We start from the raw sequence: 26,609 nt of genomic DNA, 5'->3' as shown, positions 1-26,609 counted from the left end.
TTGCAGAGAAGCCTCAAGGCTGAGGAGCCGGGCAGAGCAGAGCAGCAGTGTGATGTGCTCTGCTTCTCCAATCCCATTTCCTCAGGAAACCAGGCCTAGAGGACGCTGCAAATTAATTCAGGTATTATTTTCAAGCTCGTTCCTCATCTTGTGGAAAAATGCATGTGGCAGAGAAACAAACACTTGGATGTTTTGAGCATATTCAATGAGCCCCTGTGACACTCGGCTGCTGCCAAGGCCATCCAGGCCCATTTATCCCAAATAATTTCCATAATCTATTGTGCCTGCATCTGCAGGCATTTGGCTCCCTGGCTTCCAGAGGCAGCTCCGTTTTCCAGACCTCTTACTTTCCATTCTGCTTCAATAAATGTCTTTTTCCACACCCCCTGCACCACCCCCCAGCCCCATTTCCACTCACTCAATTTTTTTACAATTTCATGTGAAGAATTCCCTTTGGATCACTTGGGAAAGAATCTGACAGTCTAGAGGGAGCACTGAGCAGCAATTTCCATGGGAATCCTTCTCATGAAGGCAGCTGACCTATCCATAAATATTTATCTTTACAATATCTAAGGAATAAAACAAGGTAAGAAAAGCCTTCCTAAAGGATTATAAAAAGTCTGGCACTTGGCACATACCGGAACAACACTTCCTTTTTTTTTCCTCCCAGAAGCATAAAAATGCTGCTGCTGCAGGGCTCTGGCAGTTCTGGGCTGACAATTCAGTATTTATACTAAAGAAAATAATGTACAGTTTAATAATAATCTATTATTTAACTCCTCTGGTGTTCATCTGCAGAATCCCAAAGGTTCCTGGATGTCATTCTCAACGCCCAGACAGAGGTTTTTTTTAATTTTAATTTAAAAAATTCCAAGGCCATCCAGTGCAAGGGAAATGTGCCTGCTGTTAGTGCTGGCCATGGGGAAAGCCAAGACCTGTACTAAGCACTGCAACACCTTTAGGTCAAAACCAAGCCAAGGTGTAAATAACAAACAGATTACTGACAGAAAAGCGTGGGTTGGAATGCAGATGACAGGGCATTGCTGCTGGTGGGAGGGTGAGACCTTCCAAACACATTTTACTCCTAATAATGTGAGTAATTACAGCTGAGAGTCAAGTGACACACAAGGAAACAGGTGAAGAGCACAAGTACAATAAATATTTACGTGTGTGATCATTTGAAACAGTCAAAAAGTCCCTTCTGTGTTTTGGAGTTTTCTTTCATGGAATCACAGTTGGAAGGAACCTTAAATCCCATCTCATTGCACCCCCTGGCCTCGCAGGGACACCTTCCACTGTCCCAAATTGCTGCAAAGCTCCTCCAACCTGGCCTTGGATACTTCAGGCCCTTGCAGAAGCAGTCCAGGGCAGTGGTGGAGTCCCCATCCCTGGATGGATTCGATGCCTGTTGGATTTGATGCTCTTAAAGGCCTTTCCCAGACCTTTTTCTAATTTCTACACAATTCCATGGTTCTCTGCCACCTTCAGGGGAGCTGGGGATCAGCTCAGCACTACCCACTGTAAATTCCAGTCCTGAATATTTTAATGTCTGAGCTGTGTTGGGTTAAGGGAGGAAGGAGCAGGGCCTTTAGGAGCTGTTTGCTCCCCAGAAGAGACAAAAGCTGCAGTAAAGAGCACTACAGCTATTGCATCTGAGGTCCTGAAAGCAAATCCATGGGCCAGAGGCACAAGGAACAGCAGTAAATGGAGGTGTTCATTCCAGTGCATAATGGGATTCAGATGGAGGTGGATGTTATAACCAGGAGAGGATGAAACAGGCAGTGATGACAAAAGTGACTCCACCTTCCACCAGCAGTGGAACCCAAGGTGGGGGCTCATCCTGTGGGAAGCATTTTCAAGGCCCAAGGGCTGCCTCATTCCCAGGAGATCCCCCTGGATGATCCCTTGGGGCAGGAATATCTTTATTCAGCACTGGCCACCTCGCACCACCTATTTCAAATCCAGGCCTCCCCTTCCTCCCTTCATTTTTAACTTCAGCCTGGAGCTGTGCTTTCCACATTCAAATCCTTATCTTCAGGGGTGTTCTGGGAAATATTGGCATTATTTCTCAGCTAAAAGAGCCATGAAAGAGCAGAGTGATACCCAGCAGTGGTAGAAGGAAGAGTAACAGCCACGCTGTGCTGCACACATTAATAAGTGAGGCAGCATCCCTGCAGGTAGAGGTGGATTAGTGATAACTGATTAGTCCTTATCAAACATATCTCCAGGTATCAAAAAATGAAGAAGCAGAGGGTCAGAAGTAAAGCACGTGGAATGAATGAGTGAATGAATGGTGGGGAATAGGAAGAGAAAACCCAAGTCTCCAGGCCATAAAATGAAAAGAGTCTTAGTAAAAGAGCTTTAATCACAGATCTGTTCCCCACCGTGCACCAAAACAAGCTCATACAGCAGAACAGAGTGTGGGAGTGGGAGTTAAACCATGCTAAAAATTTGGGATGGGCTCTGGCTGCAAAAATCAGATTTAAGGAGCAATTTTTCCGGTCTGATGTGTTTTTAAATAAAAAACACTAAAGAGCTGTGCCAGGAGGTGCAGTGGGGTTGGACCTCAGGTCTTTCAAGCGGGTTTTGAAATCTGAGCGAGCCTGGGAACAGAAAAGGGCACCGAGGGTTTGTTTATGCCCCAAGTCCATGCAAATTGTTATTTGTGCCACAGAGACAACGAAGAGCCTCGGGTGTCACCCCCGTGCAGTTGGACCCTGAGTGAACTCTGCTCCTCAGGATCCACGGGAAAGCAGCTGCTTTGCTCAGGGCCAGGAGGAGAATGGGCAAAATAATCCTTTTACCTGTAAATGTGTCTGAATTCCAGCTCGAATGTGTTGGTGTGGGTGACACAGAATCTCATTGCACCACTTCATTGGAGTTCTGAAGAAAGCTGACTTTGAAATCCTGTGTTTTGGGGCAATTCTCTGTAATAACTTTCTAATTTTCAACTGTCTTTTCCATCCAGAGCTCTGCTCCTTCCCAGGCTGCCTGGAATGTGGGATTGCTGCAGAAGCAAAACCCCTTTATAGAGTGTTTGCAGATCCTCTCTTTACAAGCTGAAATTTAAAGGAGAAAATAAGGAAATTGAGACAATTTGGAAAATTAAAGATTGGAAAGTTAATTGGAATATGAATTGGAAAATTAAGAGAGGCTTTTCAGACCTCTCATAGAGGAGGTTTTTCTGACCCTCTCTTAGGCCCAAGTTACAGCCCTTCAGCCAAAATTTAGAACACACAAAAATCTTCAAAACCATCTCAAAAAACATTTTGTTCTCGGGCATTTCAGGGGTTTGGAGGTGACTGGACACAGCCAGATTTTAGGGGCTGAGGGGAAACTTGGAGATGGCTCTGGTGTTTAATGAGGAAGAGAGTCTGGTGGTTTATTGTTAGCTCAATTATCTTCCTAACTCTGCTAAAGCAGCCAGGTTCACAAAGAGAGGCCAAAATTCTCCATCATTATTCTGCTGTAGCTGAGCTCAGGGAAGGAACAGAATCAGCTCCCCTGTTTTTCCATGAATGGCAGAGACTATGGAGAGGCAGAAGGGAAAAGCTGTCTCCAAATGATCATGCAAATTTCTTCAGTGGCCTTGGGGCAGGGAGAGACGTGACATTAAGGTCATTTTGTAAGACCTTGAATATTTTTAATTCAAAATATGTATCACATTTTAATCAAACCAGCTCGGTGCTATTTCTATCCAAGTAATTTGCATTCCAGCTCTGTCATGGGGGCAGTTATGAGTCAGCTAAGCTCTCTAATATAATAACTATCAGAAAATTGTCTTGCATTAGTCATGTTAATTATGCTGAACCAAACACTGAAGACAGGCAAATGTTTTTTCCATTGCAATATTTTTTTGCCTTGTAGAGATTTTAGGAATTGATTGGAGCAAGTTTCTTTCTCAAGATTAAACCTGCAGACAAAAAGGATGTCAAACATGTCCGTGCCTTGGCAAACAACAGGAGCTCTGTCTCTGATTTTTGTTACCTTGCTATCTACAGAGAATAGATTTTGTTTCTCTATAAACAGGCAAAATAAAAATAAAAGCCAGTGCCCTGAGTGAGCAGCACACTCATCATTTACGGATGCCTGAATCATTCAAGGAAAGCATCTGTTAAGAGGGATGGTAATTTTCCTGGCTTGCCTCTGCTCCAGCCAGCCTGCTATTTTGATTTTTGATGTAAAATGTTAAAAAGCAACCTGCTTTCTCCTGAGTACCCTTGTTAAAGATCCCATCTCAGGCTGTAACACAAATACAGTGTCTATTGCTCTCTCTGCTTCTGCACTTCAAATAAACACAAAGCTGGCAGGAGGCAAGTTTTGGGCACCTGCACCAATAACAATTTTACTGGGAAACTCTGTCGGGAAAAGATCCCCATCATAGAATCACTGAGCTTTTGGGCTTGGAAAGGACCCCAAAGATCTTTTTCCACCCCCTGCCATGGGCAGGGACACCTTCCACTATCCCAGGGCACTCCGAACCCCATCCAACCTGGCAAAACCAAACCCAAAACTTCCTAAAATGTTACAAACAGTGTAGTTAAAAACATCAGCTCATTAACGCAATTACCTGCATGCCATCAACCAAACACATTAATTCTTCTGTTCAGGTTTTGGTTTTCTACTCAAAGAAACTCTGCATTGTGTTGTTTTTGTTACATTTAACAGATCAGTTATCTAAACTCCTTTGTTTTCCTGCTCTTCCAGAAATTCTACTTTAAATTGCTAAAGAAAAGATTTATAAAATGGCTGGTGACACTTGTAGTTTTGTTAACAAAGTCTCTTTGGTATGGAAAGGAAATTAATGGGCCAGGGAAGATATGGGAGAAGGAAAAAATGAAACTGTGGGATTTAAACCCTCCCCTTCTTTTTCCCAGCTGTAACAAACCTCATGGAAGGAGTTCCCTACAAATATTTAGGTGCAGGGGCTGGGCTGGGGGAGCTGATTTAATCCCAGCCAGGCTGAGGAGGTTCTGATCCACCAACAGGCAGCAAGGGAATGGAAAGGGATTTATCCCCATTCGCATCCATTGTGCCCTGTGCTGCTCAGGGGCTCTCTGGAACCTCACTGGTGCCGTATCCTCGAGGATGTGCGACATCAAAGACAGTAAACCCCCATTTAGGTGGGGTTTATTGTGGTAGATTTATTGTGCTGCAAACACCAGCAAGTCTGAGATCACTAAAAGATTGATGGGCTGAACACACTTAACCCTAAAGGGCAGGGGGACAGTGCTCAGGCTTTATCACAATAATTCCACAGGTACGGGAATGATAATTGCAGGTTTTGTGTAATTATGATTCAGGTTGCTGGTGGGTTGGGCAGATGTTTGTGGATCCAGCCAGATAATGGATAGGCAACCTACAGAATTTCTATGGAGTGTGGGCTAATTACAGAATTTGGGTTGGAAGGAACTGTAATGACCTGCTGAAAGGGACAAAGCAATGAAACACTCCCACTGTTGGTAGCCTGATGTAAAGGAGCCCATATAAGAAATGGAAGAGTTTTGTGGTTTAGACCGTGGCTAAAGAGTCTTTTTAAACACCTTCCCATGGCTTTCTCCAAGGAAACTTGCAAAAAAACCCAGCTCAGCCTATGAACTTCTCTGAACCAAGTTTTAATGAATGCCTGTTATTTTCATTTTTCAGAACAGACTCTGCCAGGCTTGGGAGATTGATGGAAATTCCAAGGGCAGCAAACACCAGGATTTCTTTTATTATCTGCAGTTTTTACATCTCGGAAAGAACAAAGGTGGCAGGTAAGGATGAACACACCTGATTAAGCTTACACAGGTGCAGAGACACCATTGCCTGATTCCTGCCAGGGCTGTTGCTTTTATCTCTACAACTGTCCACAGTGTGACACCCATCTTTGGGGACTCAGGCTTGCTGGTGTTTGTCATTAATCACCGCAATTGCCTGGCCAGGCATCATCAGAAGGAGCCCCAAATAGTCACTAGACTACATCTTAATTGTGTTTAGAAAAAAACCACAAACATTTGCTGGGAAAGCTTCAGAAGAGGAGCTGATCTCCCTTCTCACCAGCCATTAAGTGGTTTGCCAATGCTTTTACCATTTCCTTCCCCTGTGCCTTGACCTTTGCTGAAGAACAACTCTGATTTATGCCCACACACCTGTACCACACGTGCACAGCCCTCCCCAGCCCCAACAGGAGCCTAATTAGCCCCTGGAACAATACACCAATTACCAGGTCGACTGTAGTTGTTGTAATTCTTCTTAAGGACTTAAATAACCTTTTTACCAGCTAAATAAAAAAGGTCAGCCAATGCTAATTAAATATAAGGCTGCTTTGCAAAGCGAAGGGAAAAGATGAAGGAAGCCCATTAATGAGCTAACAAAATCAAAATTAATGGGTTTAACACCAGGTCCTATCAATTATTTTGCAGCGAGTATGTCAGGAGCACGCAGCAAGTGGCACAGGGTGGAGTTTACCTTGCTGGTGTCACTTGGATCCACAGGGAGGGTGGAAAGTGGGGGATACAGTGAGTTAAAAATCCTGCATGTGACTCTGACTGGGGGATTCAGAGGACAAGAATGTCTGTATCTGTTGGCTCACCTCTCACCTCCAGTTTTCTTACTCCACAGCACCATCCACAGATTCTGCAGGGTTTCCAGCTCTGGTGGCAGACACCATCCAAAAAGGTGTTTGCTTTATAGGAACTTCTGGAATTCCTGAGACACCAAAACAATGCCAGGAGGATAACGAGAGTGTCCTGCAGCAGAAATTCACTGAGGCCATCACCATCAACACTGACGCTCCTTCAGGCAGGCGCTTGTCTTTCTTTGGCAGAATAAACTCAGCCCTGGCACTGTCTGACTGCTGTGAGCTGGGACAGAGGGTAAAAGAGATCTCACAGCTCTGGGCCAATGAAAAGATCCAGTTACAAGAATGGATTTCCTTTTCATTGCCTGGAGAGCAGCAAAGCACCCAGTGAGGGTGGCGAGGGGTTTCAATCACCAGCCCACATCCTGTGCAGCACAACATTGTGTTAGCAGCAACTCCCCATGAGATTCTATTTATATTCACCAATAAAACTGAAAAAAATTGAGGGTTTTTTTCTGTAACATTTCTCACTAAATTAAGCAAACCAATTTCCTCTGTGATATTCAAGGCTCATCTGTAACACTACATCCTTTTGCATCTGCCACAGGTTTCAAAGTCCTTGTGCTAGAGCTCAACCCCAAAGTCAAACAGATGAACTCTGGCTGGACCATGATCAGCTTGGATTTAGACTCCCAGTTTGCTCAGAGGTCAATTCTTTACCAAGCCTTTAACTTCCCACTCTAGGACAAGCTTCCCAGCCCTCTTGTTACAGGGCTGCATAAAGAAAAGCTCTTTGAAATTCTCCTCCTTGTGGATCCAAGTCAGCCAACCAGCATTTTGTGCTCTCAACCTATAAATAAATTAGGAAGCTGCTTTGCAAGGACCCAAGTAAGTGTTAAAGATGATTATCCAAACTGCTCAGGAGCAGTGTGAAAGATCAGATTCCTGAAGAAATTAGCTTTTCCCTCCCACCATGGAGGCTGAACTTCATCCTGACTGGGGATTGCAGGTAAGTGGGGCAGTGCTGAGGATGTCGACGATGACATGCAGCCCCCCCGTGCCTGGAGACCCTCCCATTCCAGAGGGGATCATCTGGAGCCTCTGGCACAGCCACTCAGGCAGAAACACTCCTCTAGAAAGGGGTGTGATCCCCTACAGCTGGCCTGCAAACTCATGGAAATGGCATTTTTTTATCTGCTTTGCTTATTTAAGGGGGAAAAATATCTGAGTCGAAAGATGAGCTTGATTTTTTCAGTGAGATCTCTCCCTCTGCAAAAGAGAAAAAAAAAAAAAAAAAGAAAATCCTGTCTACATGGTGATGAATTTACTTAAGAAACTATAAATCCATCTTTAGGTACTGATGGTAGCACAAACTGCAAAAACAAAACTAATAAATCAGTCTTAGCTCCCAAAGACTGAGTTCACTGCATCTATCTCCACTCATTGCTCTCTCTCTAAACCTCTTTTGCTAAGAGAATACCATGATTCCCAGGGGCATAATTTACTCTCACAAGCTCCTATCTTCAGCTGATTTTGAGCACAGAATTTTTCCAATTTAGGAAATCATTTCTTCAAAAGTTTGCAGCTCCATTTTCAAATAACACCACCAAACCTTGAAATAAATTGGGCCTGGAGATTCAGCCCCAGCATCCATTTGTGTCTGTAAAATCTGACTTCCTTTCCCTCCTCTGTATTTTCTTCTGTTATTTACCAGGTGAAGAGTCACACTTCACCTAAATGATATTTTAAAACACATCTCTTTCAGATTATAACCGTGGTTTTGTACATGCCAACAAGAGATGGGGAAGCAGCACAGAGTTCCCAGCCAAATCCCAAGCTCACAGGTGTTCAAAGCCAATTTTGATTTTTTTTCTTTATTTTTAGAGCTCACACAGCTGCAAACTATTTAAAGATCTCATTAAAGTCCTCCAAAAATTACACTTTAAGTGGTAAGCTGGGATTGAACATGAGCCAGGGAGAATCCTAAGGAATTTAATTCAAATCACACTTAATATTTTCTTGATGCCATGAACTCCCACCTATAAATGGGCTGATTTTGGGACCCAGCTTGCCCAGGTGTCTCTGCATAACTGCTCCTTGGCCAGTGCTCAGATATTCACACCAACCCTCGTGCTGTGAACTATTTATTTAGGCCATAAACTCCAAGGCAAAAGCCATCCCACATTTTATAATCACTTATCCAGCTGTGCCCAGATGTGGCCAACGTGCAGTTTCCACCAGAGTAAAATGGTTTCCTAGTAGGAAACAAATTTTACATTTCATCCTGGGTGTCTCATCACAGCCAACTTCTCAGCACAGCTGCAATGCAAAGTTTGCTTCCCGTTCCTAGCAAACTGAAAATGTTTGATTTTCTTTTTGGGCTGTAACTGGATAAACTGTTAAATCAGTGCTGTCAGCAGCAGCTCCAAGCTCAAACACTCCCTCCCCTCTCCACATTGCACTGCTGGCTCTGTTAAGTCATAGAATCACAGAACCATGGAATTGTTTGGGTTGGAAGGGACCTTAAATCCCACCCAGTGGCATGGGCAGGGACAGCTCCCACTGTCCCAGGTTGCTCCATGTCCTGTCCAACCTGGCCTTGAACATTGCCAGGGATCCAGGGGCAGCCACAAATTCTCTGCAACATCACTTCCCTGCGCCTTTGCCTGGGTGAAAATAAAAAATTTAGACAAGGTAGTTGTTTCTAAATCATTGCAATTTGGAAAGCCCAGCAGCATTTTGGGAAAGGGAGCTCTGGCAGGAGACAAAGATGAGATGTGACAATTTCTGCAGAGCCATTCATGGCAAGCAACGCTCCACAACCCAAAACCGTCAGCTCCTGTCATGATCCTGACATTGCTGGGGACTTTAACTGCCTCTCATCCTTCTCGAGTGAATGACAGAAAGGACAGGTGGGATATTAGATTTTAAGCCTCTGGAAGTTTAGGCCAACACATGTAAAACAAATGTAAAATCCTCCCTGTGTCCTTTGCAGCACAGTGAGGGTGTCAAAGAGCAGTTCCAGCAAGGCAGAGCCAAGAGGGAAACTTGGGATGGGACAGCTCTGTCCAAACCCCACCACAGGTAGATCACAGTTGGGTCTGTTGTGCTTCCCAAACTCAGCCACTCTCACTGATGTAAAACAGCCAAATAAATGCTCTGAAAAGCTTACTTGTGGAGCTCAACGCACAAATCAGAAAACGCCACAGCATGGGAGAGGACATGGGAAAGGATAAAATCGTGATTATTACTGCGAGAGAGCAATATTCCCTGCCAAGACCCAAAGGGAAGCAGGGCTTGGAGATGGAAGAAAGGCACAAACTGCATCAGAAACCTTATTAAGTCCTTAAGGACGAGTGGAACAGCATTAAATCACCATCACTCTGCCACAATCAGGTGGTGACATGTCCTGGCCTTTAAGCCCTGGAAAATCTCTTTTGGCCAAGGAGAAAAGCCATGTTTCCCTCATCCAACCTCCACAGAGAAAAGGAAAGAGCCTTTTCCCTGGAGGCTTTTCTCACAGCGACTCCACTCCTTTCCTGACACTCACGGGTAATTGATGTATTTTAAATAACAACAAGAACTCCTGAACTTTACCAGCTGAAAGTGGGGCAGCTTCGAAGCACTCCTGACCCGCTCTAGGAGGGGGTTATATCAACTTTCAAATGTCAGGCTTGGTTTCCTTTCCATTTGAAATTCAGACTTTAGCTTTCTTTGATATCTTTCTAGAACTCCTTAGTGTAAGAGCCGAACAGCACTCAGCACTGAAGATTTCTCTGCCCACTCACTCAGACCTTGGATGGCTGTTAACAGATTAATTTTCACAGTATTTTTATCTATAAAAGAAGGCCATGCTCATCTATTTAATAACTAGAGCAGAAAGCACTTGCATTTCCCAGCAAAACTAATAAAAGAAATCCAGCCTCTGATGCTGAGCCAAGTGGTCAACCACTGCTTTAAAAGAACACCCTTATCCTTTGGGCTGTGCTAGAACCCAGAATTTGACAAATCTTAGCTTTTGTAAGAGAACTGAAATTTTAAAAGCTTTGAATTGAGTCTTACCTGCAGCACACAGTTAGGCTGTGCGTTGGCCGAGTTGAGACACAACTTATTCCAGCTGTGGATATGCAAATTCCATGCTGAGAGATGATTTCTGTGCTCTGGAAAACACAGTGGGACACCTGACAGTGGCTGCCCAGTGGGTCACCACAGCCTTGCCATGAACCCCTCTTCTCTTGATGTTTATTATTACAAGCTGCAGCAACAACTCAATTTCTTTCCCCTGTTTCTCTCCTCCACACATGCTGAGAACTTCTCCAAAGTTACTCCTGCAATATATTTGTGGAGGTTAATCCAGGACAAAAATCCCAGGAAGCAAATAGCACAGAAACTACCAACGTATTCTCTTTTTTATTGTTTCTGACAATCAGTAGTAAAACGTGTTGCTGCTACCAAGGGAGCCAGTTGTAGCATTACTCATTTCACATTAGGGCCCAGAAGAATAAATCTTACCAGAGCTCTTGCTGGCATTAGGCTAAAACATAAGTCTAGGTTTGTAAAGGAAATGTATTAAACAGATGGGACAGCAGTGGAATACAGATTTAAGGGAGAGGAAAACCATTACAGATTACTTCTCTATTAAAGAACAAATTTAAGGCAATGACATGGAAACAACTGAGCTGCAAATAATTCATCAGCTAATATAGAGATGGACAATTTGAAAACAGAAATAACCCACTGTGTTCTAGTCACAGTCTGGAGTTTCTGCAAGAACAGGTAGAACCTGTAAGAGAGTGACCACACAATCAGGTGGAAACTGCTCAAATTGAGTTTCTTACAGAAAAGTAGAGCTCACATTGAACATGAGAGGATTGTTCTCTATCTATCATAAAACCAATGTAAAATCAGGACTTCATCCTCCTGGACAGGGCAGAGGAGCTGGTAGTGAAGGAGCAGAAACAAAATTAAGACAAATACTTTGAGGTTCATGTGAACAGATTTAGTGCAGCTTCTGAACCTGGAAGAAAATAACTGATGAGAGAATGGGCCACAAATGCCTTTTTTGCTAAATTTGTAAGTCCACTCCACATTTAGTGAGTCACAGTGGGAAGTGAGTGCATGGGGAAAAGGTGTCAGGTTTCCATCAATGTTCTTCTAAAGGTCACAGGGATGGAAAAGTCTCCTCTACTCGGGCACATGTAATGAGCAAGGAACAATGGAACAATCTGCAGATCACACAGACGTTCTAATCCGTGCCTCTATGTGTGACAATAGCATTGAGGCCTGTCAAGTGAGGCTGCCCACTGCTGAAAATTGATCTGCAAACTTTCAGTTCATCAAATTAATTGTTCTTTGTAAGGCCTTTAGCCAGTCTCTTTAATATTTGATTATTTTCTGCTGTTAAAAGAGACAACATTATCTGCAGAGGAAGATCTGGCTCCTCTTGGATGGCTTCCCAGAGAGCCCTTCCCAAAGCCAAGTGAGCATATGGGAAGCAGTGGCTGGAGCAGAGTTCTAGGGAGCTCAGGACCAACAAACCAACCACAAAAAGAAGCTTGCAGAGCAAGAGCATCTTGTTTTCAAAGGTGTGTGAAAAAGGCCAGCCCTGATCTGGCCACAAAGCTGCTCTAATAATTGACATAAACCAGCTGGGGACACATCCAAGCTTCTTCCTGCATTGCCTCCTCCTGCAGCAGCTCTGGGAACGGCAGAGCTGCCAGGCCAGCCCTGAGCAGCGCTTTTCCCTGCTGGATCCATGGGGAAAGGGGCCCACGGCTCCTCAGCTGCCAGCAGGGACACAGCAGCCAGGAGGCTCAGCCAGCCCCACTGAGGGGTGAACAGCCCCACTGAAGGGTGAACAGCCCCACTGAGGGGTGAACTGCCCCACTGAAAGGTGAACAGCCCCACTGAAAGGTGAACAGCCCCACTGAGGGGTGAACGGCCCCACTGAGGGGTGAACGGCCCCAATGAGGGGTGAACGGGCCCCAATGAGGGGTGAACAATCCCACTGAGGGGTGAACAGGCCCCACTGAGGGGTGAACGGCCCCACTGAGGGGTGAACGGCCCCACTGAGGGGTGAACGGGCCCTAATGAGGGGTGAACGGGCCCCAATGAGGGGTGAACGGGCCCCAATGAGGGGTGAACAATCCCACTGAGGGGTGAACAGCCCCACTGAGGGGTGAACAGCCCCACTGAGGGGTGAACAATGCCACTGAGGGGTGAACGGCCCCACTGAGGGGTGAACAGCCCCACTGAGGGGTGAACGGCCCCACTGAGGGGTGAACGGCCCCACTGAGGGGTGAACGGGCCCCACTGAGGGGTGAACGGCCCCACTGAAGGGTGAACAGCCCCACTGAGGGGTGAACAATCCCACTGAGGGGTGAACAGGCCCCACTGAGGGGTGAACAATCCCACTGAGGGGTGAACGGCCCCACTGAGGGGTGAACGGCCCCACTGAGGGGTGAACGGCCCCCACCGAGGGGTGAACAATCCCACTGAGGGGTGAACAGCCCCACTCAAGGGTGAGCCAGCCCCACTGAAGGGTGAACAGCCCCCACCGAGGGGTGAACAGCTCCACTGACAGGTGAACGGCCCCACACAAAGGATGAGCAGCCAGCCCCACTGACCTCATCCAGAGCCACTCCAGGATCTCAGCTTTCAGCCCAGAGCCTGCAAGGAGAGCTACTTTTCACACAGGCTCTGAAATCCTTCCACCTTTCTCAGAAAAGGCAAAGCCTGTTTGCAGCACTTGGTGCCAGTGGGGGTGAGAAAGCCACTGCCATTGCCACCACCTGCTCCCGCAGGCCTGAGCAGCGCTGAATCTCAAATACCTCGAGGTCTTTAATGTGGTTTTTGGCAAATCTGACCATCTCGTCCATCAGCCGCGTCACACAGGTAATGCTGAGCTCACCTCTGTGCCATGCAGAAAGGCACAACGCTTCCCCAGGGAGTATTTTTAAAAACACAAACCCTCTTCAACAATGAATTAAATTTCAGGTCTCATTCAATCTGGAGGAAATTGTCTGTACAACAGGATTTTACGCTCTGTACCTGAGCAGGAGGTTATATTCATCAGCTGCTCCAACAGTTGGTTTCACCAGCTGCATTCTCTTTATGTTCCTCTCTTTCATCAAAGAGCTGAATTTTAAATTTGACAATATTTGAGCCTGTATTAGAAGAGCCAACACAGGTACATTAATACAGAAAGGAGAAATGTTCTATTGAATTTAATTAAAATTATGTGATTTGAATAGGGGATGCTTTGAATACGCTGGAGAAGGTAGGCAAACAAAAAAAAGACTAATAAAACCCAAACACAACCACTTAAGTGTTTCAGAAAAAACTGAAGACTGCTTAAGAGGGAAATTATAAGCCCAAGCATTACAATGTTAGCAGAAACAACCATATTTTATTCAAAACTAAGTTTATTTCCAGCTACTGAACTGTGTGATGCATAATTACAGGTATTCAAATACAGAGTATTTGCTTCACCAAATACTATATAACATTAATGTGGCCCAACACACCAAAGAGTGTCTTGGGGAGAAAAGGGATTAGGATCCCTTGCTACAGCTTTATTCCAAGCAACAGTGGGGTTTTGCCATAATTCTACATGGATGGCAGCTCCTGAAGGAGATTTCCAGGTAGGAATGGGCAGCCACTCCACCTGCACCCAGCAGGGCAGGGCTGAGTGCTGAAGGCATCAAAACTGTAGATAAAAATCTATTTTTATTTGTCCTATTCAGAATAATCATTTGCAGCCTAATGGAAAGTTGTATTCATGCCAAAACAGTCGGAGGAGGTTTAATTTGTTGTTTAAGCAAATATTTAAGATAATTCATTTTAATTTAAATACTTATAAAAACTCTTAAAAAGTTATACAAACCATTAACGCTGGCAGAACTGGAGCTGAGCTCTCCCAAGCCGAGCCCTGAAGCTCACACCTTTAGGCAAGGTTTTACCAAAACCCTGTTGATGGACAACAGTGAGAGCAAACAAGCTGCCAGGAGAGCACAGAAGGGCACATCAGCCATCAGCCCTTTAAACCCCAAAATCCCAGGCTGCTTCCCTTCCTTCCCTGCTCTCAACAAAAGCTTCAGGGTGCTGAGCCTGCTGGCTTTGTCCAGTATTTAACACCACGAGCCTGGGGCCTGCCACAGAGCAGAGGAATAATCTTGGCAGCAAATGACAAGCAGTGTGTGACTAAACCCTGCTGAAGGAAGAGTCACTAATGCAACTCTAAATACAGGGCCACATTACCAAAATCACTCATTAAATGCATTTAAATAAATACTACTTCTGCACCACTCAGATGTCAGCATTTACACCTCAACTGCTTTTTTAATCAAGCCTTCTTCCAAGTCTTGACACAACAGATTATCCTTTGATAAGGCAAATTAAGGTCTGCACAGACTTCAGAAGCATCCCAGTAAATGGCTGGGTTTGCTTTTTGAGGCATATTTGTAAATTGGTACATTTCAGAATTGATACAGTCACGCAGCTGGAGGACTCAGAAATGTTCTTCTTAATAGCACAGCATCATTTCTTTGAACCTGCTTGGTTATGGGTATTTATGCCTTTGACTCACCAACTGTGCCTCCCTCACAGGCTTTTCACACAAATTGCTGCTCTGGATGAGGAGGGCACAGCTGTGGCTACAGCCCCAACATACCAGGAGCTTGTTTTGCCTTCGACTTCATTTATTTGTGATTGAAGGCACTGCCATCCTGTTTGTGACAGACACCTGTGTGCAGTGTGGCCCTGCTCCCAGAGCTCCAGCAGACCTTGGAAACAGCTTTTGCTGAGGCTTCAGGGAGCTGCCTGTGCCCTCTGCTCTCCCTTTAAGAGGCAATGTTGTGTGCAGCATCACCCAAATCACTGATGGGGAGGTTCCAGCCATCCCCTTACACTGGCTTTTATCTGCAAATATCATTGTTTGCATTAAAATATCCCCAATTTGAGTGTCTGCACAAAGCCTTACAACAGGGAGAATAAACATTGTGCAGGTGCTTTTCCTCCTGCTCTCTCCCCTGCCAGCTGACAGAATTGCCAGGGATAAAAGGATTAATGCCCAACCACCTCTGACAAAGAGATGTGGGGGGAAAAGCACCCACACCATCTCCTTGCAGTAAGCAGCACCCAGTTGAAGGCATCAGATTTTTCCTCCTGAGACCAGAGAGTTTCTCTCAAGTCTCTGGACAAGATAAAAATCAAGATATTAACAGCTGGTTGAGGCCTTAAACCACCCCCATGCCCTGATCAATGCACACACCCCCACCCCAGTAAGGCACCCAGTTTGACCCCTTGTCTGGAAAAGGTAAAAATCAAGCCATTAGCAGCTGGACAAGGTATTAAACGATCCCCATGCCCTCCTAACTACACACACCCCAACACAGCGAGACCCAGCCACGCTGGATTTGCTGGAGAGGGGCAAATTCCAACTCCAGGTTTCTATGGCTGTGCCCAAGACAAGCTGCAATACAAAAATCTTAGGACAGGCAGATTTTATCTGTGCAGCACCACAAGAGCTGGTGGGGCATTTCCAGCCTCCTAATAGATTCTAGAAACAGGCAGAGCTTAGCAGAGCTTTCTTCCTTGCCTCGCTCTGCTAAGAATTAATAAAATTTAATGAAGCCAGCGATGTGCTGTAGCAGATGGTTCGATGTATTTAAAGTTCAGCTCTCTGTAGCCCTTGGATCAGCCTTGTCCATGAGAACATGGCAAACACAAAGCAGACTTAGAGGGCAGCAAGTTCCTGCTGTGCCTTCCCAATTCACCTTGATGAAAAAAGCCCTGAATGCATCTCCAGCCTTGACAAGATGTGATAAATGTTAATGGAAGGAGCTGTGCTTCCTACAATGGCTTCATTATTAGCATCAAACAATGCATTAACATTTGTTTTATTAATGGGAAAATATAGTTTAATAGCCTAATCCACTGCTAGCAGTGCAAGGCAGAGCTTAATAGAAATTGTGTTCTTTGGGGTTTTTTTTTAACCTGCAAAGCAGACCATGCAATGCTTGGGCTAAACAATTGTATCTGTAATCACCAAAATTTACTGTATCCCCTTCATTACTTGTTTCCTCTCCAAAGCAATATCCCTGCAATGTTTAATTAAGCAGTGCATTACAGATTCATCAACTTTACAGCAGAAACAAGTATATATGGAGAAATCTCTCTATCGTGAGCAAGAATATTTTTTATTGCTTACAACCTAAATAATGGAAGGTGTTATTTGTGTTAGTTACTCAGCAAGGCTTAGATTTCAAGACTCATTTCTTTTAGGAAGTCTCTCTCTTTTAAAACTGGTCTTGCATTCAAGCTCCACGAACAGATATACCCTGCTTTGACAGCCACCCTTCCATCTGCTTCCATCCCCTCAACAGGAGCTGACACCGGGAACAAACAATCCTAATGGCATCCAGGTGGCTGGACCAGTAAATTATCCAGAGATGTTTGGAGTTTCTTTTTGTTTTCAGAGAAAAACAGACAGTTCTAGTGGCAGGGGGGTTGCAACTACATGGTCTTGAGGATCACTCTTGCCTCAAACCTCTCCATGATTCTATGAAAAATATTATCATTATTGGAAGTCCTTCTCTGGCAGTATTTAGTTCCCTCTTTGCCTCAGAATTTTGTCACCTTGAGCAATTCACCTCAACTCTAAGCCCAGAGCTCAATATTAAAACAAACAAGAAAGAAAATCACAAATTTAAGACAAAAGTTCAAATTTAAAACAAAACATAAGAGTACCTTAATAGGGGTTATCAAAGGACACACTCAAAATACCACATTCAATCACTTTTGGATTGAGGGTGATGCTGGCAGAGTCAATCAACTGATGGCACTTCCATCCTACCACAGAGTTTGGCTTCAACTGTGAAATGTTTTATAAGGCTCAGGAAAAAAAAATAGGAATAAGTTAATAGGGACTGCTAGACTATTTTCAACTTTCCAGACTCCATTTCCAAGCTGATGTCACTCCCCACATCATCTCTTGACATCCCGTGGGCTCATGCAGTGACTTGACAGGAGAGAACCGAAGGGCGAAGGCAAATTTCACATCTAAAAAAGACAGAAAATTTATTCTTACACATTTTTTTTCCATATCAATGCCTCAAGACCGAGCAAGCCTCTGTACAGCAATATCCAGGTGAAGGATTAAAAAGTCTCACCCTTTGCTTGTTCAAATTATAACTTTCCACCTATGCCAAAGGCTCCAGCTGAAAATTCCCTTTAGATCAGTGATAAGTAATACATTGTCTCCCAAACACAACTTTTCTCAGTGCAAGGAAATCAATTAGAGCTGTCTCTTGGCAAAAAAAACCATAAAGCTCTCACAGTCATAAGTTCATTGCTTGAACTGAGCTGCCTCCCATCTGCTTTCCCCAGAAACTGGGAAAAACCCGAGGAATACATCAAATGAAATTGCAATTTGGCTTAACTTCTGTGCCCTGCTGGGAGGTTCAGCTTCATTCTGAGGCTCTACCCAGAATGACTTCTCTGAAATGCATTTGGGTTTCAACATCCTGCTCCACACATCGTCCTTGGGAGCCAATTTTAGTCATGGAAAAGCTGTCTGAACACGGGGCTCAATGACACGTCTCAGCCAAGTCCAGAGCTATAATTAAAACTTGCATGGGAGGAACGTAGGTGGCATCAGACTTTCTGCTGCTCTCTTTAATGTATTGCTCCTGCCTATCTAATGCCAAAGCCAGTGTGATATTCCAACAGCAGCTCCTTTCCTTCCCAGCCCTCCTTTTTGAAAGCAATGTCCCCTAATTGGTGATTAACCACTCTCCTAATCACTGGACACACCAAGAAGAGAACTGACTGCGACTCCAGCGATGGCAGGGATGTTGCTGGGAACCTGCCAGGTCTGTCGGACACAGCCCCAGGGGATGGTTTGTGGTTTTAGTGCCACCTGCCCCGCCTGCAGGGAAGCAGAGTTTAGGGTTCCATAAGGTCACCACATCCTGAGTTTCCTCTTTCTTTTGCTGGAAGAAAAGACTCTCCTTTCAAGCCAACCAAGGTTTCACGCCCTTGATATCAGCAAATAAAAGGATGAAACATAGAATTACAGAGTGGTTTGGATGGGAAGGGACCTTAAAGCCCATCCAACCCCACCCCTGTCATGGCAGGGACACCTCCCACTGTCCCAGGCTGCTCCAACCCAGCCTTGGGCACTTCCAGGGATCCAGGGGCAGCCACAGCTGCTCTGGGATGTTAAAAACCAGAGTTCTTCACACAGGCACAAGACAAGCATCACAAACCAAGGCCCACACAAACATCTCCATGCCACCCATACTCAAGCTGGGCAAAGGAAGGAAGGTGAATTCACGTGACAAAAATGGATCTGTTGCAAAGTCCAGAACATCCCAAGCTGGAGCTGGCTCAGCTCCACCCTGAGGGAAATGAGAAAAACTAAAAAACTCTTTGCCCCAAGGAGTGAGTCCTGTCTTGCTGTTCTTTGGTTATTGCCCTGTCCCAGAGCTCTGTCTTTTCTCTCAGAGCTTGTTCCAGCATCTCAGATGATCCTTACAGGTCTTTTCCAACTCAGGACATTTTATTCCTCTATGATGAAACCGCAGGTTTAAAAGGACTCTGGATTTCTTTGGTGCTTCCCTCCAAAAGTACCCATCCCCTCACCCCTGTGCTCTGAAGTATTTGTGCAATAAAACACTGAACAACAAATAGGAGCCCCCACTGCGAGAAGATTTAAAGGAAAGACGGAAGCAGAGCAGATAATCTGTCCTCAGGTACATTAGGCATTTAATTTAAATTGCTTGGGTTTGTTTTCTCATGTTTATATCCTCAAGCGATTTAAGATTGGCCCAGGTCTGACAGAAGGGAAATATTGTTTATGTCATACAAATCACTAAACCATAAGCAATTTCATTAAATGCTTCTACACTCATGGAGCAAATGAGAAAACAGCTGGTTGTTGAATTTTACTGAAATCTTTACACACAAATGCTCAGGTTAATGCAGGCAAAAGCTGGTGCAACAGCAGATCTTTGCCATGGGATTGATAAGGATGGCTTACAGGAGGATTGGTAACCATAGTTTGCAATAGGATTGATAAGCACAATTTGCAATAGGATGGATAAGGAGAGTTAAAATTCTTAACTGCAACAGTCCAGGGATATTGTGCTTGCAAATAAATTGTTATTTCCTTGTTTTATCTGATTACTAACAGTTTTTTTACCTGGATGGGACAGGAGGGGAAATTCCAGAGAGTAACAAGCTAAACAGGAGGTTTCTCGTGTATTTTGAAAGCAGAAATGATAAATAAAAAGTCACCCAGTAAACCACTAAACCCATCCATGTAAAAGTAAGCTCATAAACACAAAACCTGGGTCCTTCCTCTGCAGTGGTGTCTCCCAGGGTTATTCCTGGACACTGCAGGTTGAAAGCTGAGGAGATGCTGCTTTCTGAAGGCCCTTTATAACCTGCAGAGAAAGGCTTGGATGAAAGGAGCTGGGATCCACCTGCTGAGTGCTGCTATCCAGCGTATCCTACTCATGGTTTACACCCCACCCCACCTCACTGACCCTCACCAGTGCTGACAAGCAGCACCTGCAGGGTGAGGGTTTGGTTCCTGTCACAAAGCTGAGCCAGTGAAGGGGCTCTGACAGCATTCATTGCCCCCACTGGCTTTTCCCTCCTCTTTTCCCCGTGGTTTTCACATTCCGTGGTGTTTTTTCTTCTTCTTCTTAGTCCTTTAGCCCCATCTAGTGCTAAAGCCAAATAAAAAAATCTTTGTTCTTTAAATAAGCTTAAGGAAAAGCCTTTTCTCCCATCCCTGGCAGTGTCCCAGGCCAGGCTGGACAGGGCTTGGAGCAGCCTGGGACCGTGGAAGTTGTCCTGGCCCATGGCAGGGGGTGGCACTGGAAGCTTTAAGGTCGCTTCCAACCCAAATCAGTCTGGGATTCCTTCACCAGCCCAAATTGGTCTTCAAAGTCCAAACCAGAGCACAACTCCTTTGCTCTGTAGGGAATCCTGCAACTCCTGGGTGTCTGTGGGGGGAATTTTGTGAAAGCGATGCCCTGGACAAAGGGTTTTGCAGCCTGGGAGAAGAGAAAAGCATCAGGCAAAACCCAGCATCATCTGATTTAGTAAACACTGTCTGGCAGCCCTGCACAAACCTGTTCTACCTTCTGCCTTCTCCAAAATTCATGACATATAAAATGTTCTTACACGCCTAAATACAAATTGCTTGGAAATACTGCATTTTTCAGTGCTCTAATGCTAATTATGATGTAGGAAAACCTTTTCTTCCTCCCAGAGTAAGTGTCTTTTGGTAGAAACATTATTTAGAAATGGGAAATTTAAAAACCAATACATTTTACAAGTCAAGGCTTATGTTCTCCTTCCCATCACTTTGCCTTAGATGCAAACAAAGATGAAGGGGGTGGATACATTACCCTGATATTGTATTAAACTGGGATCAAAACCTACATTTATTTTCTAACATTTGCTAAAACAAATGCAGAGCAGTGACAAACACAAGAGCAGAAAGGCTGCCTGTCGATTTTACAAGAGTCCTGATTTTTATTTTCCTGCCATGAACACAAGATTAGATCATCCATTATCAACCTCTAAGGCTGCACAGATTTGTCAAGTCTCCCAGAGCAAATACCCCCGGCAGCAAAGCAGGTAATTTGGGAAGAAGCCTTCTGTGGTTTGCATTCCTAGCACATGAATTTGGGCATTCCATTTGGGAGAGTTGGGGTAGTCCTTACCTGGAATTTCCACTATAAATAAACTCGAAGTCTTGCAGAATTCTGGGCTATGAGTTCTGTTTTTATTCTGTTATTATCTCAGACTTGCTATATCCACACTGACACACAACTGCTCACTGTGGAAACAAATGTACTCAGCTCTGGGTAATTCCCAGCATAATTCAAGCACTAATTAAACAAAATAGATTTTTATTGTGATTCTTAAATATTTACCCAGTGCAAGGAGCATCCCTGAGGAACAGACACCTCAACAAACATTCAGGAGCATGGTAGTGAGGCAATATTGAGGACTGACTTATTTAACACAAGAGAAGGGACAGCAACAACCCAGGGAGGAAGAACATGCAAATCAACTCCAATTTTATCAAAGTAATTAAATCTTTGTCTGACTTTTTCTTCCTTCCAAGCTGACCAAGGGCAGATAAATGTGGGAAGGCAGGGCAGCTCTTTGGTAGTATGCTTCCCACTCTGGCATCAACACAGCCCTGAGCTCAGGGGAAAAGCTTCAGACAGGGGGATTGAGGGCAGCACTGCTGGAAAGTCAGATTGGACCAAACCTAAATTGTCCAGCAAGTATTTTGTCATGATTAAACCCCTACCTTTGTACTGCAGTCACAGCACAACCTTCAGCTCTCACCAGGCCCAGCTGCCAAGAGATGAATCCTCCTCTCCACGGTGGAGAAAATTCTCCGGTAGTTCAGAGGAGCAGCTGACATTTCTAACCCTCCTCACATAAAACCAGCCCTGAGCTTCCCTTTGGGAGCTGCCCTGCAGGAAAACCATGGTTACTGCACAAGCTGAAGCTCCAGGTTTTTGCTCCTTCCCATCTTGTATTTGCCACATGTTTCGGGGTGCGGTCAAGCCTCATGCCCAGATCTGGTTCACTCCAAAACAGGATTTGAGGTTCAGCACTGCACACACACAGATTTGAGGATTAATGTGAAACCAGCCAATTCTACATTGTTTTGTTTGCCAAAACCTTCCCCACAGCAGCATCCAGACAGGATTAGTTACCTACACAGATTTTTTTCTAAAAGCCAGGCACATTTTGGCAGCTGGGTTGTGCCAGGGCTGGCAGCATCTCTTCTGTATTCTCACTGCCCAGCTGAGACGGGACTGGTGCCCATCAGAGGGCTCTGGCTTTGTTTCAGCACAAAATTGCTCAAAACATCTGCAGTGCTGCTTGAAGGAACTTGTTTGACAGAGCCCTAAGACAGACCAAGGGCGTTTCAGCCACCAAATGCATCTGTGTTAGAGGAAGCCATAAGAAAGGCCATTAACTCAGTCTGGAATCCTGCTTAGGAAGAGCAGACAGCAGTTAAGGAATACTCCAGTGTTGTGTATAACTGCAGGCTGACATTGCTGTGTAAACATGTTTATAATATTTAATAACATTTAATTCAAAGTCAACTTCACTGGCCTCTGTTACAGTGAGCTAATACTTTAAATCTGACAGTGAAGTTTTCCCAGATCCTCTTGAACAGGCAGAACCAGCATTTCCACAGCAAAGCTTATAAATGGTAAGAGCTGTTAGCAGGGAAGAAGTGTGTGTGAGTAGCAGAGTATGCCAGGAAAAAGGATATCGGGTAAGAAACTTCCTAAGGGCAATGCAAATGCAACTTTAAGCAGTTGTTGAACCCAATATCAAGAGTGGCAGGGAAAACCTTCATCTAAGACATTTTATTTTGAAGGATGTCAGACAAGCCCTTCACCTGCTGCAGGTTTTGCATCACTTCCATGTCTCATCTTATTTGGCCTTCCCTGGGAACAGGTCCTGGGTAAGAACATTGGGTTCTTAGGCAGTTTCCTGAAGAGCTTTATCTATGCTGGAGTCAGGTTTGTGCCTCATTGCTGACTGTGACTCCTCTGGGCATCTCCAGGAGCATTTTGGTGTTTCCTGGGGAGCAGGGAATTCCCTGGCATCATCCCCAGACTATTCTGAGAGAGCTACATGTGTGTGTTGGGGGAAATTCATGCCTGGCACTTGCCAAGAACTCCTCCCAGGCATCTGCAGTCACTTCTTGGCCTCCTCTGGAGACAGAGGAGTTCCCAGGTCCCTGCTGGCTTCTGCCCAACATCCCCAGGCAGGTCCCTCTCTCCCCTTTTTTCCCACTGCAAATTGGGCGATTGCTCTTCTCCTGTTATTTGTGAGACCAGCTGCAGGATAAATCTGTGATGTGTGTTTTGGCAGGGGGAAAAGGGATAAAAGTTTTTTTGTGGTGGGTCTAGAGGAGTTTGATGGCTCCAGAGGGGTTGTGGGTTAGAAAGTGATGCTGAAGGAGGATCTGGTGTTGGGAAGCATCTGGGTTTGGACACCCACAAGCCAAATTTTGGCTCCTAAACTGTGACTTTGCTGCTTTCCTGTATCCTGAGGATCAGCTGTGTTAAATATCTCCCATCTCCTTCCCTAGCAAAAGATGTCCCTGCCCATGGCAGGGGGTTGGAACCAGATGGTTTTTGTGGTCCCTTCCAACCCAAACCATTCTGGGATTCTATGATTCTGACCCATAACAGAAATGCCGTCCCAAAAAATCAGTCTGATCTCCATTTTTCCATCAAACAGCTAAAAATCATGAGTTTGGAGTGCTTCCTTTTGCTCTGGGATTCTCTCTGGAGACAGGTGAAGTCCCAGGGAACCTACACAGAGTTTCCTAGAGCAGAGAGCTTGGGATGGGATGGGATGGGATGGGATGGGATGGGATGGGATGGGATGGGATGGGATGGGATGGGATGGGATGGGATGGGATGGGATGGGGCTGTCCCAAGCACCTGCAGGACATTTGGGGCTCCCCTGGAGACAGTGGAATGTTGGTGATAGAAGCCTCCCATGAGGTCACACAGCTCCCTGAGGGTTGACATAGCCCCCTGAGGAGTCACACAGCTCCCAAGGGGTCACACAGCTGGCCTCTGGTGTGCAGTGTGAGGCTTCAGCAGCCTCATCATGACGTGGACACGATGGGCCATGGTCACCATCGTCCTCCTGGCTCTCCAGAGAGCCCTGACGGTCCTGGTGTCTCTGGTGATCCTGCTATCCCTGGCAGCCCTGCTAGCCCCCAGGGCCCAGCCCCCCATGGAGGAGGCAGGTACGTGGGCAGGGAGGGGCAGGTCCCACAGGTCCCTTCAAGGAGCATTTAGGTTTCAGTATCCTGCTGGCAGGAAATTTAACACCTTTCTGGCTGATGCTCAGCTGTGCAGCGGAGCAGAGAGGCGATGGGTCTGGCTCAGGGATGGCCTCAGAACACACAGCTATGCAGAGCCGTCCCTCCCAGGTTCCAGGGCCCTGAGCTGCTTCCAGGAGCAATGCCAGCAGGATTGCTGGGGTTGGCTTTGCCAGCTCCTGCACTGTTTGTTTGGGATTGTCATGGGTCAGACACCTGGCCCCTGCCTGCATGGTGCTCCAGAGGGGAAGGGACAAACAGGTCCCCAGAGCCATTCCATGGTCCAACCACAGCTCCTGCCATGGAAAGTACATGGAAATATTTAATTTGAGCTTCTCTGTCCTGTTCACAGCCGTGGCTGGAGGCAGTGGAGATCCAGGTGCTGGATCTGACTCTCCTGGATCCTACGTGGCTTTTGATTTGTTTTGGGAAGTGCCAGATCAAGGCCCAAATGTGAGTGAGGCATCTCCTGCAGGTATGAGAATCCAGCCTTGCCTGTGTGTGCTGTGTCATTCCCTGAGCCCCTCCCTGTGCTGCTGGGCAGTGAGGACAGGGAAAGCCACGTGTGATGGGAGCTCCTCGGGGGGGTCTGGTATCCCTGAGCTTTCCCAGCTCCTCAGCCAGACCAAGCAGCACCAGGGTCACTGCTCAGTCCTGGCTGGCTGCACAGCCCCAGAGGTGATTCCAGGGATTTCTGTGGTGGGAATTTTTCGTTCTTTCCCTGAAGGTCTGAAGAATGAAACTAGATTGGGAAACATTTCCTGGCCATTAATGGAACAGTCTGAATTAATCACTTTACTGAAGGAAACACTTCCAGGTACAAGTAACTCTTAACCACAGGAGTTGTGGAGCTGGACTTTCAGATTCCCATGAGGAAGGGTGACTTGGAATTAAACTGGCACACTTTGTGTCTAAAGTGCTGGAGCCTGAGCCTGTGGACAAGGAGACACCTCAGGAAGACCATCAGGAAGAGCCAGTCCCTGAGGGAAACAGTGAGGCCCTTCAGCCAACAGGTGAGTAAGGGAATCCCCATCCCCTGGCCATCCTCAGGGTGGAGGTTGTGGCCATTCCTGTGCCAAGGACACACACTCGGACCCTCTGTGTGTGCAGTGAGTGCCCACCACCCCTCACACCCCATTCCCAGGGATTTCAGAGCTTTGGGGATTTCCTCCAGGTGTGTTCAAGAGATTCAGCAGTGCTGAGGACAAGAAGACAGACCCAAACACTGTGGAGGACATGGAAAACACAGGCACAGTTGATGCTAAAATCACCTGGAGTGTTTTTATAAGAGCCTTCCTCGTGTCTGTGGTCTGCAGCCTGATTGTTCTGCTGCTTCTCAGGGTGGCCCCTGCATGGGCAAATGACATAAAAAAGTGAGTGACCTGGGGGGGGTGGGATGCCAAATGTTGGTGCTGGGGGGCTGAACCTGCCGTGAGCCATTTCCAGGGTTGCCAAGTTTTGGGCAGGGTAGCTGATCTGCCATGAGGCATTTTGAGAAACAGAGCCCTGGATGCCCAGTTGGTCACTGGCCAAACTCAGCAGAGATCTGTGCTGGGAGCTGCTGCCCCCTGCTCCACCCAGAGCTGTCTATGCCCTCAGCTCCTTGCTGTCCACATCCCATGGGATAGCCAGCACCGCTCCACATCCTCACTCCCACCACAAACCCAGCCATGGCAGGCCTTCAGCAGCCTCCTCTCTCTCCACAGGCGCCTCACGGCTTTGAGAGCCAATTCTGAGCTCCTGGACAATGAGACTGAAGACAAGGACTTAGTGGTAGAAGTCTAAATAAAGATAAGCAGCACAGTGGTGTGTGTGAAAGTTTTGGGTTGGAAGGAATTCTTGCTCTCTGCTCCCTTGTCTGGAGCCTCCACATCATGCAAGACCCAGCCCTGTTAGATCAGGTCCAGAGAAGGCCACAAAAATTATCCCAGGGCTGCAACAGCTCCCTGGAACAGAAATCCTGCAAGATTTGGAGGTTTTCTCCTCCTCATCCTGGGGGAGAGAAGGCTCCAGGAGACCTTGTTGTGACCTTTCAGTGGATAAAGGGGGTCATGGGAAGGGCACAGAGATATTTCTTTATCAGGGTCTGCAGTGGCAGGCCCAGGGCTGAGGGTTTTACACTGCCAGAGGCAGGGATAGATGGGATAT

General features: G+C 45.9%; 1 protein-coding gene and 3 long non-coding RNA genes across 5 annotated transcripts in view; 1 reads left to right on the top strand and 3 right to left on the bottom strand.

The window, feature by feature from the left end:
• LOC111938794 (uncharacterized) overlaps positions 1-10,725 on the bottom strand; it is a 36,053-nt gene extending 25,328 nt beyond the window's left edge. The window contains exons 1-3 of the long non-coding RNA XR_002869088.2: positions 10,625-10,725; positions 6,575-7,831; positions 2,805-3,059 (exon numbers count right to left, since the gene is read on the bottom strand). This is a non-coding gene — a long non-coding RNA (uncharacterized LOC111938794). The remainder of the gene's footprint in view (positions 1-2,804; positions 3,060-6,574; positions 7,832-10,624) is intronic.
• Positions 10,726-13,945: 3,220 nt separating this feature from the next.
• Positions 13,946-20,073, bottom strand: LOC111938795 (uncharacterized). Of its 2 annotated transcripts, none has more exons than XR_015279733.1 (2): positions 19,914-20,073; positions 13,946-17,623 (listed from the first exon to the last, which is right to left on the bottom strand). It is a non-coding gene; the product is annotated as an uncharacterized LOC111938795 (long non-coding RNA). The 2 variants fall into 2 exon arrangements; XR_015279732.1 differs by lacking the exon at positions 19,914-20,073 and adding an exon at positions 17,734-18,587.
• A 1,289-nt stretch (positions 20,074-21,362) lies between these two features.
• Positions 21,363-22,214, bottom strand: LOC147648923 (uncharacterized). The gene is made up of 2 exons (XR_015279734.1): positions 21,903-22,214; positions 21,363-21,419 (listed from the first exon to the last, which is right to left on the bottom strand). It is a non-coding gene; the product is annotated as an uncharacterized LOC147648923 (long non-coding RNA).
• A 1,928-nt stretch (positions 22,215-24,142) lies between these two features.
• Positions 24,143-26,279, top strand: LOC111938927 (uncharacterized). Its single transcript, XM_023940896.2, has 6 exons — positions 24,143-24,386; positions 24,814-24,936; positions 25,189-25,278; positions 25,379-25,474; positions 25,636-25,834; positions 26,168-26,279. The coding sequence occupies exons 1-6, from the start codon at positions 24,245-24,247 to the stop codon at positions 26,244-26,246; spliced, it is 729 nt and encodes a 242-aa protein (XP_023796664.2). The 5' UTR covers positions 24,143-24,244; the 3' UTR covers positions 26,247-26,279.
• The last annotated feature ends 330 nt before the right edge of the window (positions 26,280-26,609 follow it).

The sequence above is a fragment of the Cyanistes caeruleus genome, chromosome 29 (assembly GCF_971803275.1).
Source record: "Cyanistes caeruleus chromosome 29, bCyaCae1.hap1.1, whole genome shotgun sequence".
NCBI classification, from domain to species: Eukaryota; Metazoa; Chordata; class Aves; order Passeriformes; family Paridae; genus Cyanistes; species Cyanistes caeruleus.
This window is presented reverse-complemented; position numbering and strand designations above follow the sequence as displayed.